The sequence below is a fragment of the Sciurus carolinensis genome, chromosome 17, assembly GCF_902686445.1.
Source record: "Sciurus carolinensis chromosome 17, mSciCar1.2, whole genome shotgun sequence".
Lineage (NCBI taxonomy): Eukaryota > Metazoa > Chordata > Mammalia > Rodentia > Sciuridae > Sciurus > Sciurus carolinensis.
Window position 1 is genome coordinate 23,317,155 of NC_062229.1, and position 18,785 is coordinate 23,335,939.

At 37.3% G+C, this 18,785-nt stretch overlaps 1 protein-coding gene and 1 pseudogene across 1 annotated transcript in view; one reads left to right on the top strand and one right to left on the bottom strand.

The window, feature by feature from the left end:
• Positions 1-6,341: 6,341 nt before the first annotated feature.
• Map4 (microtubule associated protein 4) overlaps positions 6,342-18,785 on the top strand; it is a 114,820-nt gene continuing 102,376 nt past the window's right edge. The window contains 1 exon segment of the mRNA XM_047532339.1: positions 6,342-6,583. Coding sequence (XP_047388295.1) covers positions 6,361-6,583 — 223 coding nt within the window. The 5' untranslated portion in view covers positions 6,342-6,360.
• On the bottom strand, positions 9,212-9,740 carry LOC124968888 (40S ribosomal protein S10-like; annotated as a pseudogene).

Genomic DNA, 18,785 nt, shown 5'->3' on the forward strand with positions numbered 1-18,785 from the left:
AGGGTGCTCTACCATGAGCTATGTTCCTGCTGCTTTTTTGGAGAAAGGGTCTTGCTAAATTGCTTTGACTGGCCTTAAACTTGTGATTCTCCTGCCTCAGCCTCCAGAGTAGCTGAGATTACAAGTGTGTATCACATTTGGCAACTACTGTGTTTAAATTAGATACGAACACTAATCTGTATACACCTTGAAAATACTTTCAGTTTGATAGTTAATTCCAAAGTTTGTGGATTATCTAAAGTAAACCACCCAGCAGAGGAGGTGCTTATGACTTCATCATATATTCTTATTTACTATTTATGAGCACATGACTATTAATAGTGGGACAGTAGTCAGTAATCAGGAGACCTTGATTCTGTTCTTTGCTTCATCATCATGTTATGTAGTTTTCTCTTGCCTTAGTTTACCTATTTCAAAACATTTCTTACCAGATAATTTCACTTGAGGCATGTGGTTAGAATGAAAGATCAAATGTCCAAAGTGCTATGCTTGCAAACCATGTGTTCTCTTGGTGTCTAGTTAGATAATATGGGGCTTATTTTCTGGCGGAGCAGTGTCAGGCTCTTTTGATGTTAGCCAGGACTGGGTGGAGTTTCTTACGCTCTAGTCATTTTGGCTCAAGCAGGGCATGGTGCACTGGTGAATTTATTTTCAGTCCATATCTGCCATTTTTTTTTAAACTTTTCAATAAACCTGAACACAGTTATAATTGAGAGAACTTGATTTCTTGATTTATGGAATAATAGTCATACATATTCACATTGAGGGTCTGTATGAGGTTTATTTATTAATAGCTAATTGAAGCGATGAAACTGAATTATAAGTAGCTGATAGAATAAACAACCTGAGGAATCATTTAACATAACACTCTCATTTTACAGTTGGGGAACTCGACCCCAGAGGTGACTCAGTCAAGGCCACAGTGAGTGTCATATTCAACCAGTTCTTCAGTGAAACATAGAAGCTTCTGTACTCAGCTTTCAAATTCTTTTGCATCCTACTCACAAATCCATTTAGTGTTAACTTTATTATTTATACAGATAGAAGAAGAATAGTATAAATGGTCAATGAAATAATTTTTTTGAAAGTGGATACTTCTTATTTACAAGGGTATATTTTTTAGTTTTCCTGAATACCCAGATTTGAAAACAATACTGTGTTATGTCCTTTTGCCTATAAAATATGTAATTGAACATTTAAGGCATAACTGAATATTAAATAACATCGAATGGTTCTGTGTGAGATGAAATTTATACATGAATTTATTATAGGATGGAACACTCACAGAACCATTTTAACAAATCTACCGAGCACTTAAAAAGCATATTATACTTGTACACATTGTAAAATAAAATAAATAGCCAGGCATGGTGGTGCATGCCTGTCACCCAGCAACTTGGGAGGCTGAGACAGGAGAATTGTTAAGTTTGAGGTCAGCCTCAGCACCTCAGTGAGACCTTTAGCAATTTAGCAAGACCCTGTCTCAAAAATAAAAATGAAAAAGATCTGGGGATGTGGCTCAGTGGTAAAGTATCCCTGACTTCAGTCCACAGTCCCCAAACAACCAAACAAAAAAATCTCACATAATAACTAGAAAATTAGGTAATCTTGTTAATTTATTGACAACTGAGGTTTCTGACTAAAATTTAGTACTTTCATTTCCAGTATCACTAGCAATGCTTATTCTATAAGTAGAGTTTGTGTGCATGTGTTTTTAAGTCATACTTCTATTTGTGTGTGGGACAAATAAAAATAGCTAAACCATTGAGATGCAGATGCTGAGTGGTTGGCTGGATGCACTCCTAGTCAAGTGACCTTCCCACTTTCCAATTCTGTAATTTTCTATCAGTTTTGCCTTCTGGCAAATTTAAACTGCTGAACCACATGTCAGCCCAGGAGGTGGTGTGGGAATATGTGGAGGTAGGGATCTAGGAGGGGAAGGTTTACTGTGGATTGAGAAACTGGTATTTATCTATAATCTGTTAAGTAATATTTAAAATGTATTTGTGTTTTCACTGATACATGCTAGGCAAGTGTTCTGCCACTGAGCGACATCCCCAGACCTTTTAAAAAAATTTAAATTTCGAGACGGGGTTCCTCTAAGTTGTTGAGCCTCAAACTTGACCTTAAACTTGTGGGGCAGGGGAATGTTGGGGAGTAATATGAACCAAATTGTATTGTTAGATATGTATAAATATGTAACCAAAAAATTCCATCATTTTGTACAACTGCAATGCACCAATAAAAAATGTGAAAAGGAAAAAAAATAGATGATATAAAACGTACAAAAACAAAACAAAACAAAACGATGACAAAATGAGTCCACCTACCTCAGTCTGCTGAGGAGCTGGGATTACAGACAAGCATCACCACTTCTGGCTACCTGTGTTCTAAATCAGGAAATTTGAGTAGATTGCACTGCAAGACTCATTATAGAGTTATGGGGGAAAATTTTATCTATTGGAACCTTGTATGTCATTAAGGATAGCACAGATGTCTCAAATTTCTTTGACCATGAAACAGTTTAATTGTAGACATCCTTTATTGTTTTTAGTACAGAATGCTCTCAACAGCTAACTGGTAGATAGATAAAAAAGGGACAAGCAGTGATTTTTTTTTTTTTTTTTTGTGTGTGTGTGTGTGTGTGTGTGTGTGTGTGTAGAATCTCTTGACATTAGAATTTGTTAGTCCCCCCCCCCATTTGTCAGTGACCTTTGTTTTATTTATTTATTTATTTATTTATTTTTTGCGGTGCTGGGGATCGAGCCCAGGGCCTTGTGCACGCAAGGCAAGCACTCTACTAACTGAGCTATCTCCCCAGCCCTGTTTTATTTATTTATATGTGGTAGTGAGAATTGAACCCAGTGCCTCGACACACACTAGGCAAGTGCCCTGCCACTGAGCCAAAACCCTCAGACCTGTCAGGTTTCTATCAAATTCTTTAATGGACCTTTTTTGGCATTTTCCCTGGCAGAGTCTGGAGTTAAACTATTTCAGATGTAAAGTAGTCTGGGCAAAGGATAAGGCTTCCTACCCGCATTCATGTGAATGGGTTCAGAGTGTGCCACTACTACTGTCTTACAGTTGAAATTATATTTGAACTCCTGTTTATGATTCCCTCTGAAAATTTGCTGATGTCTGAATTCATAGTCATTATTCAGTAGTGGAATTCATCATTTCAGTAGTGAAATTCAGTTTGAGATTGCATTTGCTGCAGACTGTCATGCCACAGGATTTCTAATTCCCACCCCAAATAGAGTTTTACTTCTTTTGGCAGCAAAAGTACCAGTTTTTTTTTTTTTTTTTTTTTTTTAAACTGCCAGTTTTTGTCACCAGTTTCACACTGGTAAAAGTATAGTTATTGCTGGTCATGTTCAGTGTGTTGACTGGAATGGGATGGGAGCAACTGAAGAGAAGAGAGCCATAGAGTCTTGCTGAATTTAAGCAGAGCTGGGAACAGATTTCAAGAATGAAAAGCTTTTCAGGACTAGGGATGTGGCTTAGTGGTATAACACTTTTTTAGCACGTACAAGGCCCTGGGTTCAATCCCTGTACCAAGAGGAAAAAAACACTTGCTTAATAGGAGGAAAAAAAATGGTATGGGAATAATTCTCTTTGTATGTTCTTGGAAAGACAATTATTGATCAAAGACAATGGTTTTATTTAACTGACATTTAAAAAATTATTTATATTTAAGGTTAAAATGTGATGTTTTGATATATTTGGTGAAAGGATTACTTCAGTTGAGCAAATTAGCATATCATCTTAATTAGTTACCGTGTGTGTGTGTGTGTGTGTGTGTGTGTGTGTTTCACTTAGCATAATGTCCTCAAGGTTCATCCATGTTGTTGCAAATGACAAGTTCTTTCTAAAGACTGCATAATATTCTTAGCTCAATCATTTATAATTTTCTCTTTTTTTTTTTTTTTTTTTGGTACTGGGAATTGAACCCAGTGGTGCTGAACCCACTGAGCCACATCCCCAGCCCTTTTAAATATTTTATTTAGTGACAGGGTCTCTCTTAGTTGCTTTAGGACCTCGCTAAATTGCTGAGGCTGGATTTGAACTCACAGTCCTCCTGCCTCAGCCTCCCGAGTCACTGGGCTTACAGGTATATGTCACTGTGCCTGGCCTTATTGATAACTCTTGATCAGGAATTAAAGTAACCATTATAATTAGGAAGCCTGATAATAAAAAGGCACATGGAAGAAGGCTCAAATTTATTAAAATTTTTTATTTTATTTGGAAGTTATATAAATTCAGTATTTAATGTCTTTCCAAATCTTGATATTTTTTCTTATATATATTCCTTATATATAATGAGTATTTTCACCATATAAATCTGGACAAATTTCCTCCAAATTCTCTGTGCTGGAAAAAGGTTACCTTTTTCTTTCTAGCACCTGCTTAGAAGAAATAGGTCTTATTCCTGGGCTTCATTATCCTCTCTGTACTTTGTTTTGTGTAGTAGAATTCAGCAGTTGATGCTATTTCATATTTAAACCCCTATGCCTCCAACCTCATACTTTCTATATTGAAACATACAGCAAAGCCTTTAGGTGTTAGATTTGGGGTTTGGGGGGTAGAATTACCCCTGATTTTTTTAGGGTTCTGTAAAAATATTTGCTTCGTACATGTTATGTAATTGTGGTGGCCACACATCTTGGTGGAAACAAACAAAATGTAATGAAGGAAAAGGTCTATGACTTCTATATTTCTAGCAAATAAGGATAGTGTAAGTGGGAGGCCAGGATGTGTGGGGACAAGTCTGAAGAGAATGACTGTGTTCCTGACTCTGTTTTATTTGTTTTGGAGAGATAGACAGCGGAGAAGAGCTTGAAAGAAAAACCTGACCATTCGGTGGCTTGAATCATAATAAATTTTGACTTTTTAAAAATTTGGGTTGGCAGGTGAGTGCACACCTGTAATCCCAGAGGCTCAGGAGGCTGAGGCTGGAGGATCAAAAGTTCAAGGCCAGCCTTAGCAACTTAGTGAGACCCTAAGTATAATTAGGAAGACCATGTCTCAAATAAAAAAATAAAAAGGACTGGGGACGTAGCTTAGTGATAAAATGCCCCTGGGTCCTATCCCCAATATATATATATTTTTAAAGGTGTAAGACTACATACTTACAGTGAGACTCTTTGGCTATAACCAACTGAAGTAGATTGCTTAATTAAGCAAAAGAAAGATTTATGGGAAGGTCATTTATTTGTCCTCAAAAAAGAATAGAGTGAACCTTCCTTCCAGAGTGTAGCCACAAAATTGTCCTTTTCTAATAGTTTTTTTTTTTTTTTCCTCAGTCTTTTAGATATAACCTTAATCCTGTGGGGATAGGGACTGGTTTGTATTGTGGGAGATCAGAAGAATAAATTTCTTGGCAAACACAAGCAGTAATCATTACAGTATGCAATTAAAGATTGCTGTTTGACTTACATTTACCCAGTCAATAGTATGACTCATAGTTCACATCCTTTTGAATCTCTTGGAGTTTGTAGTAATTTAGACTTTGAAAGCAGGAATATAGTATTCTGTATACATTTGTACTTCGCAAGTACTAGACGTTTAGTTTATTGCAGGCCTGTTGGCTCTCTTCACTCCATGATTTTTGTATTTTCTAGGCTAGTCATCTATAGTTTTACTTATAGTAAACTATAGTTCTTAGCTTCAGATTATGTTAAAAAATTAAGAGGTTGGTATTCTGTAAAAATGGTGATATATGTGGCCATCTTCCCAGCCTAATTCAGAGACATGTCTGTATTTTTCATGCCAGCTGTGCTGTATGTTGTAGTTTGGTGAATGGGGCTGTAACGTGACTGATAAAGCAGAACTCACTCCAAGAAAAGGCCCATACTCAGTCTTCACTCAGAAAGCCTATTTCATTCACGCGATAATGTAATCTTTTTTTCTGGGACTATTCTCATCTGACCTCTTTTTGTATTCTTTTAAAAACTTTTCTGGGACATGATTTGAAAATGAAGATACATGGTATAGTTGAAAGAGTATGAGACTTGAAATCAAAAGGCCCAATTTGAATCTTACTGGCTGTATCTTTCAATAAGTTGATTTTTTTGTATTTAAGTTATTAATAAAAAGGACAAAATGGCACTTGCTTGTCTCCCAGAAATGTGAGAACAAATAGTAATGACTTATCTTGGGTAAGACTGTCCATTTCTGAGCTTTATTTTATTTTATTTTTTTTTTCCCAAATAAGTAAGCCTCTTCTACCTTTAAACTTTTTGATTATGCCTCATTTTTAAAAATCAAGTGATGAGAATGCCTAGAAAAGTCTTTCCCTTTGCAGTGCTCATTAAATGAAACATCTCTTTCCTCTTAAACAGGCAGTTGCAGCAGTGCAGAATGGCTGACCTCAGTCTTGCAGATGCATTAACAGAGCCACCTCCAGAAATTGAGGAAGAGATAAAGCGGGACTTCATTGCCACACTGGAGGCAGAGGCTTTTGATGATGTTGTGGGGGAAACTGTCGGAAAAACAGATTATATTCCTCTCCTGGATGTGGATGAGAAAACTGGGAACTCTGAGTCAAAGAAGAAACCATCCTCAGATACCAGCCAGATTGAAGGTAAATATTTAAGACAAACTGGATATGTATGTTCAGAAAGTAGATTGGAGATTATTATTTGAGTCATAATCTTAGAAGCCCTGAGGAAACTAAGTCAAGTTCTTTAATTATAGGCTAATAACTTTTCTTTTTAAATTTCTTTTTTAGAAACCAAAGGGACAGACTCATTAATTGAGTGTGTGTTCATGAGACTATAAATTACTTTTTTTTTAAATATATTTTTTAGTTGTCAATGGACCTTTACTTTATTTATTTATATGTGGTGCTGAGGATTGAACCCAGTGCTTCACACATGCTAGGCAAGTGCTCTTCCACTGAGCCACAACCCCAGCCCTATAAATTACTTTTAATCCTAAAGTTTCTTTTGTAATATTTCAACTCTCACATAATCTACTTGTTAATTTCCTTACTGTCCCTTTTTTCCTTTGAAAATAGCTTTGTAAAGTTAGATATATAACATTATGTACTTACATTAGAGTTTATCTTTGGGAATGAGATTCTATTTATTGTCTTTGGAGTCACTTCAGGTCAGGATTAAAACATGGATTAAAGTCTTTAAGAGAGATTTGCTGTTTTTATATATTCCTGGATCAGATTTGCTAAATATTTGGTTGAGGATTTTTGCATCTATGTTCATGAGGTATATTAGTCTTCCATTGTCTGGTAACATCTTTGTCTGGCTTTAAAATTGAGGTCACGCTGACTTCATAAAATGTGTTGGGAAAGTGGTCCCTCCTCTTTTGTTTTCTAGAATAGTTTGTATAGAATGGATATTGTTTTCTCCTTCCTTTTTTTTCTTTCTTTCTTTTTTTTTTTCTTTTCCTCTGAGGTGCCAGGGATACAAACTGCGGCCCTTGTGCATGCTAGGCGAGCACTCTCCAAAACAAGCCACTTCTTCAGCTCTTCTTTTTTTTTTAATATTTCTTAAATTGTTGATGGACATTTATTTTATTTATATGCGCTGCTGAGAATCAAACTCAGTGTTACCTCATACATGAAAGGCAAGCGGTCTACCACTGAACCACAACCTCAGCTCCTCTTCTTTTTAATGTTTGATGGAATTCATCAATAAAGCCATCTGTGCCTAGTTTTGTCAAGTTTTAAACTAAGAATTAAATTTCATTAAGAGATAATAGGACTAACTGGGCATATAATCCCAGCTCCTTTGAAGACTGAGGCAGGAGGATCCCAGCTTCAAGACCAATCTGGGCAATTTAGCAAGACCCTCTTTAAAAAATAAAAAAAGGACTAGGGATGTCATTCAGTGGTTGAATGCTTGCCTACCATGTGCAAACCCCTGATTTCCCCAGTTGTCCCTCCTCTCTCCCCTGACAAAAGAGAGAATAGGATTATTTTGGTAATTTGTATCTTGGTCTCCCCCAACCCCTTTATTTCCTTTGGGGATTGAACCTAGAGTCTCATGCATGATAGGTGAATGCTCTCCTACTGAGCTATATTCTACCCAACCCTAATTTGCATCTTTCTAGAAATTCCTTGGTCCTTTTTCTCTAAATTATGAAATTAATAGAGATAAAATTGTAATATTATCCTGTTCTTTTAATGTTCTAAGACCTATTGTCATGACCCTTCTTTCCTTATATTGATAATCTGTATTTTTTTCTTGGTAAGTTTAGATAGAGGTTTATCAATTATCTTGATCTTTTTAAAGATTTACTTTTTTGGTTTTATTGAGTTTTTTCCTACTGTCTTTCTGTTTTTAATTTCTGCTCTAGCTTTGTTGTCTTCTTTCTTTTTACTTTGAGTTGATTTGCTCATTTCACTTAAGGTAGGAGCATAGACAATTGATTTGAGACTTTCTTTTCTCTCCTCTCCCTCTCCCTCTCCCTCTCCTCCCTCTCCTTCTCCTCCCTCTCCCTCTCCCTCTCCCTCTCCCTCTCCTCCCTCTCCCTCTCCCTCTCCCTCTCCCTCTCCCTCTCCTTCTCCCTCTCCCTCTTCACCAGGGATTGAATTTAAGGGCGCTTAATCACTGAGCCACATCCCCAGTCCTTTTTTTTATATTTTTATTTAGAGTCAGAGTCTCACTGAGTTGCTGAGGCTAGCTTTGAACTTGTAATCCTCCTGCCTCAGCTTCCTGAGCTGCTGGGATTACAAGTATGTGCCACCATGTCCAGCTGTCCCATGGATTTTGATATGTTGTATATTTTTTTTCCCAGGATATGATATTTATTTATTTTTCTGAAAAAGCTAGTACTGGCTAGGTATGGTGGCCCACACCTGTAATTTCAGTCTTTTGGGAGGCTGAGACAGAAGGATCATAAGTTGTAGACCAGCTGGACAACTTAGATCTGGTCTCCAAAAACAATAGAAAGGATTGGGGGTCTAGGTCAGTGTTAGAGCACCCCTGGGTTAAATCCCACAGTAAGTACTACACAAGAAAAGCAATTTTTAAAAAGCCTTTCATGAAGAAAAGATATGTTGTATTTTTATTTCCATTCAAATGAACATAGTTTCCCTTGTGAATTCCTCTTTGAATTGTGGTTTGTTAAGGACATTGCTTAATTCATAGCATTTGGGGAGTTTGCAGATAGCTTTCCATAACTGATTTTTAGTTTACTTTGGTTCTATAGCATCAGAAGATATTCTTTTTTTTTTTTTTCTGCTACAAGTTTATTCAAAACAAAATAATCCTATCCAACTTGACTGAGGTGACTGATCACGTCCATGACCAAATCCTCCTCTAAACTGGAATTTGGTTGCTGACCCTGGGCCCTAGCCTCGGCTTTCTTGTCAGCACCAGGGGGCACAGCACTCCATCTCTAGGTTTCTCTTTCAGCTTCCCCTCTTGTGAGCCTTGCAGGTTGCTTGCCCTCCAGACTTTTGGGCCAAGGCCTGCCAGTTTCTGGTTGGCTATGGTGTAGAGTGGCAGGCACAATCTCAGGTGGCAGGTGGAGTAATCTCAGAGATACTGGAGGCCCTCATTGGTCAGGTACCAGTGGAAGTGTCTCCATGCAAACTGTTCCTTCACATAGCCTCAAGACTTGAGAGACTGCTTGGCCTTTATGACGTGAAGGTTGGGCATATTCTTATCTGCCAGTTCTGGGTGCTTGGGCATGAGGACATCCTTTTTGGCTACCATTACTCCCTCCTTAAAAAGGAGTTCATAAATGGCAATCCGATTCTTCTTGGACATCAACATTGCGGAGGCTTCAGGGTCCGAGGCCGAGGCTGGAAAGGAAGGGGCATGCGCGGCGCGGCCAGAAAATATTCTTTAAAATTTCAATATATTTCAATTGTTAAGGTTTGTTTTGTGGGCTACAGTATATTCTATTTGGACAAGTGAGCCTTGAAATAATGTGTATTATGCTATTATTGGGTGGAATGTTCTATTAATGTTAGAAAAGTCTAGTTGGTTGAGAGCATTTGGTTTTCTGTGTCTTTATTAACCTTCTGTCTACTTGTTCTGATGATCTGAGTGATTGAATTCTATGTCATTTTGTATATTTGTTTAATTCTTCATTAAGTTCTTTCAGTTTTTGTTTGATGTGTTTTTCAAGATGTTATCACATGTATATATCTACATTTTGATGGTTATGTTTTCCTGAATAATTCACCTTTTTTTCATTATGTAATGTGTGTGCCCCCTACCCCACTCCCCTTCATACTGGTGATCATATACAAAGTCTCACACATGATAGGCAAGTGCTCTGTCACGGAGCTATGGACCTAACCCTGTTATGGCCCTAGCTCTGTGCCTGCCTTTCTTCTTCTTTTTTTTTCTTTCAATATATTTTAGCTGTACATGGACATAATACCTTTATTTTATTTATTTATTTTTATGTGGGACTAGGGGTTGAACTCAGTGCCTCACACATGCAAGGCAAGATCTCTACCACTGAGCCACAACCTCAGCCCCATGCCTTTCTTTTAGTGGTAGCTTCCTCCAGGTCTGTAGCACGGATGGAGACCCTCTCACCTCCCTCACTGCCTCAAGGTTTTTTAAAAACTTATCTAGTGAAGACAGTCATCCAAGTGGGTATGAATCCATTGGTTGGGTATGGACTCTTAAGTTAGTTGAACATTTTATACCTGCTGGTACTGCACCTATCATCTCTTTTGTAGTCTGACACTCAAGAGCTAGTGCTTACCCCTCACATCTCCTTTAAGTACTTGTCTTTATTTGGGTTTTATACTACTCAGTGGTCCTAAGAGCCCTCTGGTGAATTCAAGTTATGATTTAGTGGTTGGTCTGGCTTTTTCTTGTTGTTGGTATGGGGGTGACATTGCCTGTGTCTTCATATAGTAGCATGAAAGAGGAGAACTTGCTGCCTTTATGTAAGTTTTATTTGGGGAAGGGTGGTAAGCACAGATTATCAGGAAAACTGTTGAGTGTTTAAGATCTAATTACATCCACATAAATATTTACTGAGGGAAAAAAATCAGATTTCTTTTTTTAAAAATATTTTTAGTTGTAGATGGACACAGTACCTGTATTTATTTATTTTTATGTGGTGCTGAGGGTCAAACCCAGTGCCTCACACATGCTAGGCAAGCGCTCTACCACTGAGCCATAACCCCAGCCCCAAAATTGAATTTCTTAATGGAAAATGGGAATATATGTTCTCTTTTAGACCTTTATGATCAGCAGAGTTATTTCTTCTCCTTTGATCAACTAACCTAAAAATAAAGTAGGAAGAAATAAAGTGGTAAGGCTTAAATATTTTTAAAAATATATACATATATTTTAGTTGTACATGGAACACAATACCTTTATTTTATTTATTTTTGTGTGCTGCTGAGAACCAAACCCAGTCCCTCACACGTGCTAGGCAAGCACTCTACCACAACCCAAGGCTTAAATATTGTAGTAACTGAATTCATGGTTAAGATCCTTCTCCCATCCCCATTATTTTGCCCTCTTCTGTCACTGGTGGAAAAATCTTGCTTTGTATCATTTTCTGTTTTCCTTTGTGTATTACTTCCACCATCTAGGACTGAAGGATAATGAAGTAGGAACAGGACGTTTTCTTGTACTTCATTTTCAGTGGTTTGATCCATGTCATATTAACTTCACTCACAAGGAAGAAAGTTGTTTAATGTTTGTTTTTATGGTACTGGGGATCAACCCAGGGCCTTGGACATGCTAGACACATGCTTTACCTCTGAGTTATACCCCCAGCCCTCGGAGGAAATTTTTTAGAAACTTATGTTGCTTATAAAAATGATTGATTCTTCCCTATTATTCTTAATATGTAAATAACTTATAACTGAAAGTTCATTAACTTAGGCTACTCTAGAAATTGGTAGCAGTGGTTACTCTGAGGAGGAAAACTGGCTGGTTGGGGTGTAGGGATTGGGAGATGTTGATGTTTGGAGATGAGGGGTCCCACTGAGAGTGAGGACAACAATGACCCCCAGTACAGACATCAGAGACCAGGCTCTGAAGGCACAGATTTAATTTTACTTAGGATTGTACAAGACATATATAGGCACATTATCCAACCAGGTTAACACACTTGTTAGAACATCAACAGAACCAACCTATAGGCAAGCTATACGTCGAACTAAAATAAACCAAGTATGCCTAAGTGATTCTGCCCAGCAACAAATCTGAGACAAAGGACTCAGGGGATGGTAAACTCCAGCACACAGCATGAGGCGTGGCAGCGTGGGTGAGCTCACATCACAGCTTGTTGGGATGCTTGATGAGCAAGGCCTTCCCTCAGCTCGTAGCTCAGCCTCAGCAACTACTAAGACCTTCAGTCCATGGAGAGTCTTTACCATTTCCTCTTTTTCTCTGTCCAGACTGTTGGGCTTATTTAGACCATGGTGTCAGCGACTGCTGTCAGATAAGCTTGAGGAATGTTCCCTCAGGGAGAATCTTATTATTACTGTACATTCTTTTGGTCTAATTGGATTTTGTATATATATATTTCTCAACCTGTTCAAAAAGAATAATAGTAAAGTTAGTAAGTTAAATTATTAATCACAAAATTTTTTTCCATGCCAGCTTCCTAAAATTTTATTATAGAAGGCTGAACTGAGAATGAGTGAAATGGAAGGTGGCCATTTGGAAACACCAAAGAAGAAAGGAGAGGAGTTCCTTATTTGACACTTGGGAAATATAGAGTAGTGAGTGGCTTCTCTTTAAATGGTGATTTCTCTTCTGTGGGTCTGATTTTTATGGAGTATCATACCTATTGGGTTTTGCCAAAATGATAAATTTCATATTTGTATTTCATATAAAACATTGTAAATAAGATGTTCTTTCTTCTGAACATTTCTTCAGAATTGATGGAAGAACCTCAAACTTTTAATGTTTTATTATACATCTAGCTTTTTCATTTTGCTTTTCTGCTTGGAGTAGGTTCAGTAAGCTATCACTGGTGCTTTTATTTTAAAAATTTGCAGCAGTCTCAGGCCAACCAGTGGAAATTTATCAACCATTTTCCTGCATCTAGATTCAGAAGGGGCAGTTGAATGGGTTACACATAATAGAACTCTTTGGACAATGATGTTTTTATTTCCTTAAATTCTTATACACCCACTCTAATTTTAGCCTTCAACTTAAAAATGAGGGAAAAGAAAGCAGGGCTGCCTTTATGTCATTTAGCACAAAGTAGGAAAGTTGCTTGTTCCTCTGAGTACAATTCCTGCACCAAACTTGAATACGTGAATTTGTCCAAGAAGCTCTTTTTTTTTTTTTTTTTTTTTAAGTTGGAGATGGTATTTTAGGTTCACAGTGTGAGTGCTATGGATGCTCGTTGCTACTGGATTTGATGTTGTTTTTAGGTCTTGTCTGTGTATGTACTATACACTTTCCTTTCCTTCTTTCTTTTTTACACTACTGGGAATTGGATCCAGGGCAAGCACTTTACCACTAAGCTACATCCGTAGCCCTACCTTTTCCCTTTTACTCATAAACTATGCACATATACCTGGGAATAAAACTAGTATCAAACTCTTTGTCTAAAATGCCTGTCATTGCTGGGCATGGTAGCACATGCCTGTAATCCCAGTGGCTTGGGAGGTTGAGTCAGGAGGATCACAAGTTCAAAGCCAGCCTCAGCAACTTAGTGAGGCCCTAAGCAACTCAGTGAGACCCTGTCCCTAAATAAAATACAAAATAGGACTGGAGATATGTGGGTCACTGATTGAGTGCCTCTAAGTTCAATCCCTGGTACCACCCCCCAAAATAAATAAATCAAATGCCTGCTATTTAAAAAAATAATAAATGCCTGTCACCCTAGAAAACAATTCTCAATTGCTTTCTTTTAATGTATGTTACTTGACTTTTTTTTTGTTTTGCTTCAAAAATAGTATATTCATTCATACTAATTGCTTGCTATCAGCACTATATGACCCTAATTTCCAGGAAAGGAAGACACATTACAGAAGATTTCTCTCAGATGTGAAAAACTAAGCAATAATTCTTTGACTCTTTTTCATTCAATGTAATGTACATTCATTTTATGTACTGTTGACCCTGAGAACAAATAGTTGTTAAATTTGTGGATGAGCCACATATTTTTCTATATTCTGCTTAAATATTTCTATTTGTAAGATTGAGAACATGCATTCTTCTTTACATTCCAGGAGGTCTTTGAAACTAAAAGTTTATTTCTGTCATTTATTTATTTTTGTAGTTCTGGGATTTGAACCCAGGGCTTCACTCATGCTAGGCAAGGGCTCTACCACTGAACTACACCCTCAAACCCCTAAAAGCGTATTTCTGTAGGAGAGGAAATTAACATAGGATAGTTAGTGGGCCTCGAAGTATGTTCTTTCCACCAGGAGTATCATGAGGCCTGTGATACTCTGTGCATGAGGCCTGATTTTAACAAGTATTTTAACAACCTCTTACAGATAGATAAGTTGGATGCACATCTGAGATTGAGAAACATTAATCTAGGTGAAAGAGCCTAAGTAAGCCCTGGAAAGGATGATAACTAAGTATTGCAGAATTTCTTTGTCCAGCCGAGTAGACATCTTTTATAGAACATTACAACCAATCTAACTGACCACCAGAGGGCGGTGTTGGCATGAGTCTGACCTAATGCAGAAGAGACTACTCTTGGATTCAGACTATGGAATTCTCTGAATTTTGCCCAAAGCTCATTCACTATAGTGCTTTTTCATATCTTAGCCATACTGTCAGCTAACCGATAATACCCTTCTGTGCCAGGTTGATTTGCCAGCTGTGGGAATTCGAAATCTCTTGGGGAGAGGGGAATTTTAAATAAGTATAAGTTGAATATTCTTATGTCTTAAGAGAATGTGATGTTTCAAAAATGTGTGTGCTATTTTCAGTGAGTTTTCATTTCATGAAGGGTCCTCTGAGGAAATCAGTGAGGAAAGATCGTATTAGAATTTTTTGGGTTAGAACTTAGTAATGTGTATAGCATTCCATTTATTAGGGTCCAACAGATCTTACCTGGAAATTTGCAAGCCTTTTTCCTAATCTAAAACTTGTTTTTTTTTTTTTTTGGTTAAAATGTTATTTTTATTCTCTCCATGGCTTCGATTTTTTAAATTATTATGTGTTGTATTTATGATAGAGTCACAGCCTCTCATTTCCTTCTAACTTTTTTTTTTTCCATTTTAATTTATTCTGGTAAATTATTTATTTCTGCCTTAGCTCTCACAAGTATGCCTGGAATAGTCTTAGATCTGGTAATATCATCTAGCCAAGGTTTTTTCTTTTTTTCAAAGGTGTAGTCAGAGGTTTATTTAGGAAAACAGAGACACTCAAGGGAGAATGTGGGTTATCTTGAGAGCAAGTAGCTTTTGGGTTAAAGAAGGGAATATACTTTCAATGGAGAATGCGGGCTATTCCCAAATAGAAACAACCAACCAAGATTTTTATATAGTAGAAAAGTAAACCGATTTCAGTGTTCTCAAGGTGTTATTTTACAGTTTATTGACCAATTTATACTTAATCTGTAGTTGGCCCACAGTGTTCTGAACATATTGTTGATCAATTTATAGTTAGCAGTGAGAATAACAATAGTTGTTAATATTTATTTAGCACTTTAAAATTTGCAGAGTACTGTCTTTGTATTGTAGTTAGTCCCACTTTGCAGGTGAGGCTTTTAAATCTTTGAAAACTTTAGACATTTGATCATTTAGTCAATGATGATAGAACCACAATGTGAACTCATATTTTTCTCATGTTAAAACCCCATGTTCTTTCTGTGGAACCATACAGTTTTCACAAATTCATACTTTCTGCTTAATTTATTATCTAATAGATATTATTTGTGGCAGCTAAAGATTCATTTATTTAATTCTACAAGCAGAATTCTTAAATATGTAAATATTACATACAGAAAATATAAATGAAGAGCAGAAACTTCAGGGATTCTGCTCCTCATTCACATGAGTTTGCAAAGCCTTCCACTTTCCTAAGCTGCTGTTTCATATCTTTGTTCAAACTTTCAGCACTTGCTCTCTGGTTCATATTCTCAGCTGGTGACCTTTAGTATTTAGAATTAATAGACCCAATTAGAAGAGATCCACATAGTCCCACACACATAACTACCTTTTAATCTACCTTCCTTCATACCTTTATGCTCTGTTGTTATTCTTTTGTTGAGAGTGAACTCCCTATTCTCTCACTCCAGGGCAGTATTGTTGTGGTTATCTTTTCTGTCTTTTGCATCATCAGTTCTTTCACTCAACTGGGTCATTCACTAGCATTGTTTTAATTTTTCCCCCATCATTTAAAAAAAAATTTGGACTGGACATGTGTCTCAGTGGGAGAGCACTTGCCTAGCATGCATGAGGCCCTGGGGTTAATCTCTCAGCACTGAAAAACAATATAGCCAGTGCTGTGGCACATGCCTGTAATCCCAGTGATTTGGGACATAGAAGCAAAGCAGGAGGATCCTAATTTCAAGGCCAGCCTTGACAACTTAGTGTAACTCTGTCTCAAAATAAAAAATAAAAAGGACTGGGGATGTAGTTCAGTGGTACAGTGCCTCTGAGTTTAGTCCCCAGGAATGGAAAAAAAAAAAAAAAAAAAAGTTGATATAGGTAGTTGATGCATCTCTTTCAAAGAAGTGACAGACTACAAAGAAGTAATTGAGATGAATGTGGGATTGAGATAGGTTTTTTTTTTCCAGTAGTGGGGAATTGAACCCAGGGTTGCTCTCCCACTGAACTATAGCTCCTGTCCTTTTTATTTTTTATTTTGGGGCAGGGTCTCTTTAAGTTGCCCAGTCTGGCCTGAAGCTTGTGATCCTTCTGGCTTAGTCGCCCAATTTTCTAGGATTACACAGTATGTGCCACTGTGCCTGGCTTCCAATTCTTTTTCACCCATTTGCTATAGAAACCACTGTCATCAGACTTGAACACATGCCATACCACCAGAAGTGCTCTTACTAAAGTATAAGACCTTTGCATTGCTGAAGATGAATCCGGGATTACTGTAAGAATTTTGACCTGAGCAAATGAGAGAAAAGAATCTCTATTCATCTGAGATAGGCAGACTATAGAAGACATAGGAACATAAGAAATTCAGTTTATATATTTAGCAAAAGTTACTCTTAGTAATCCACATGGAGAAGATGAATAGGCAGCTAGATGAAAGTCTGGGATTCAGGAGAGTTTTGGGCTAGAGATACAAGTTTGAAGGTTGATGTTACTTAAAACTTTTGCAATTCTTTTTTATACTGTTATGATGTTTTAGCTGACTGGGAGTTAAACCTAGGACTTCATGTATGCTGGGCAAGTGCTCTACCGCTGAGCTGTGTTCCCATCCCTTTTTGAGACAGGGTTGAGTTAAGTTACCCAGGCCAGCCTGATCTTGAGATTCCATTTCTGTCTCAGCCTCCCAAGTCCCTGGGATCACAGGTGGGCACCATCACACATGATTTATCTTTTACTCCTTTATCTCCCTCTTGTTCCAGTTAAATTGATATTCTCTATATGGTCTGTCTTGTTCTTTTAAGTGGTTCTTGTTGGTTACTCTTGAGATAACAAAATTGAATGGTCTTTTCACTGAGTTTTTGTAAAGGATTTCTGCCTTGGATTTGTGGGGGGTCAGTGAATTAATATTTATTTGTTATATTCTAAAATAAAATCTCACGTTTTATATTTTAGTAGTATAAATTTTAGATTTTCACTTAAAAGAAATGTCTCTGAGGATCTTGAGAATGATATATAGGAAACTCTTGGTCCAGCAGGCTGATTGCAGAGTTAGCAGATTGCTCAAATGTTATATGAGTCTTTCAGAAAAGGTGGTACATTCCTTGAATTGATAGTGCATTTGCAAATAAGACCTCATCAACTTTTTTTGTGTAAATCAGTAATTGATTCTAAAATTTATATGGAAAAGCAAAACAGTTTTGGAGAGGACCCAAGTTGGAGGATTCACATTACCTTATTTATTTATTTTTTTTTTATTTTTTATTTATTTTTTTTGTGGTACTGGGGATCGAACCCAGGGCATCGAACCCAGGGCCTCGTGCTTGCAAGGCAAGCACTCTACCAGCTGAGCTATCTCCCCAGCCCCACATTACCTTATTTATTTATTTATTTATTTATTTTTATTTATTTTTTTACGTTTACATAGGGTAATGATGTTTCTTTTTTTTCCCTTCCCCCCCACCCCTCCCACCCTTTTCCCTTTATACAGTTCTTCTTTCCTTCATTCTTACCGCTCTCCTTAGCCTAACTCTAAACCTAACCCTAAACCTAATGCTAACCCCTCCCACCCCCATTATATGTCCTCATCCGCTTATCAGCGAGATCATTCGTCCTTTAGTTTTTTGAGATTGGCTTATCTCACTTAGCATGATATTCTCCAATTTCGACCATTTGCCTACAAATGCCATAATTTTATCATTCTTCATTGCGGAGTAATATTCCATTGTATAAATATGCCACAGTTTCTTTATCCATTCATCAACTGAAGGGCATCTAGGTTGGTTCCACAATCTGGCTATGGTGAATTGAGCAGCAATGAACATTGATGTGGCTGTATCTCTGTAGTATGCTGATTTTAAGTCCTTTGGGTATAGACCAAGGAGTGGGATAGCTGGGTCAAATGGTGTTTCCATTCCAAGCTTTCTGAGGAATCTCCACACTGCTTTCCAGAGTGGCTGCACTAATTTGCAACCCCACCAGCAATGTATGAGTGTTCCTTTTTCACCACATCCTCGCCAACACCTATTGTTGCTTGTGTTCTTGATAATCGCCATTCTAATTGGGGTGAGATGAAATCTTAGGGTAGTTTTGATTT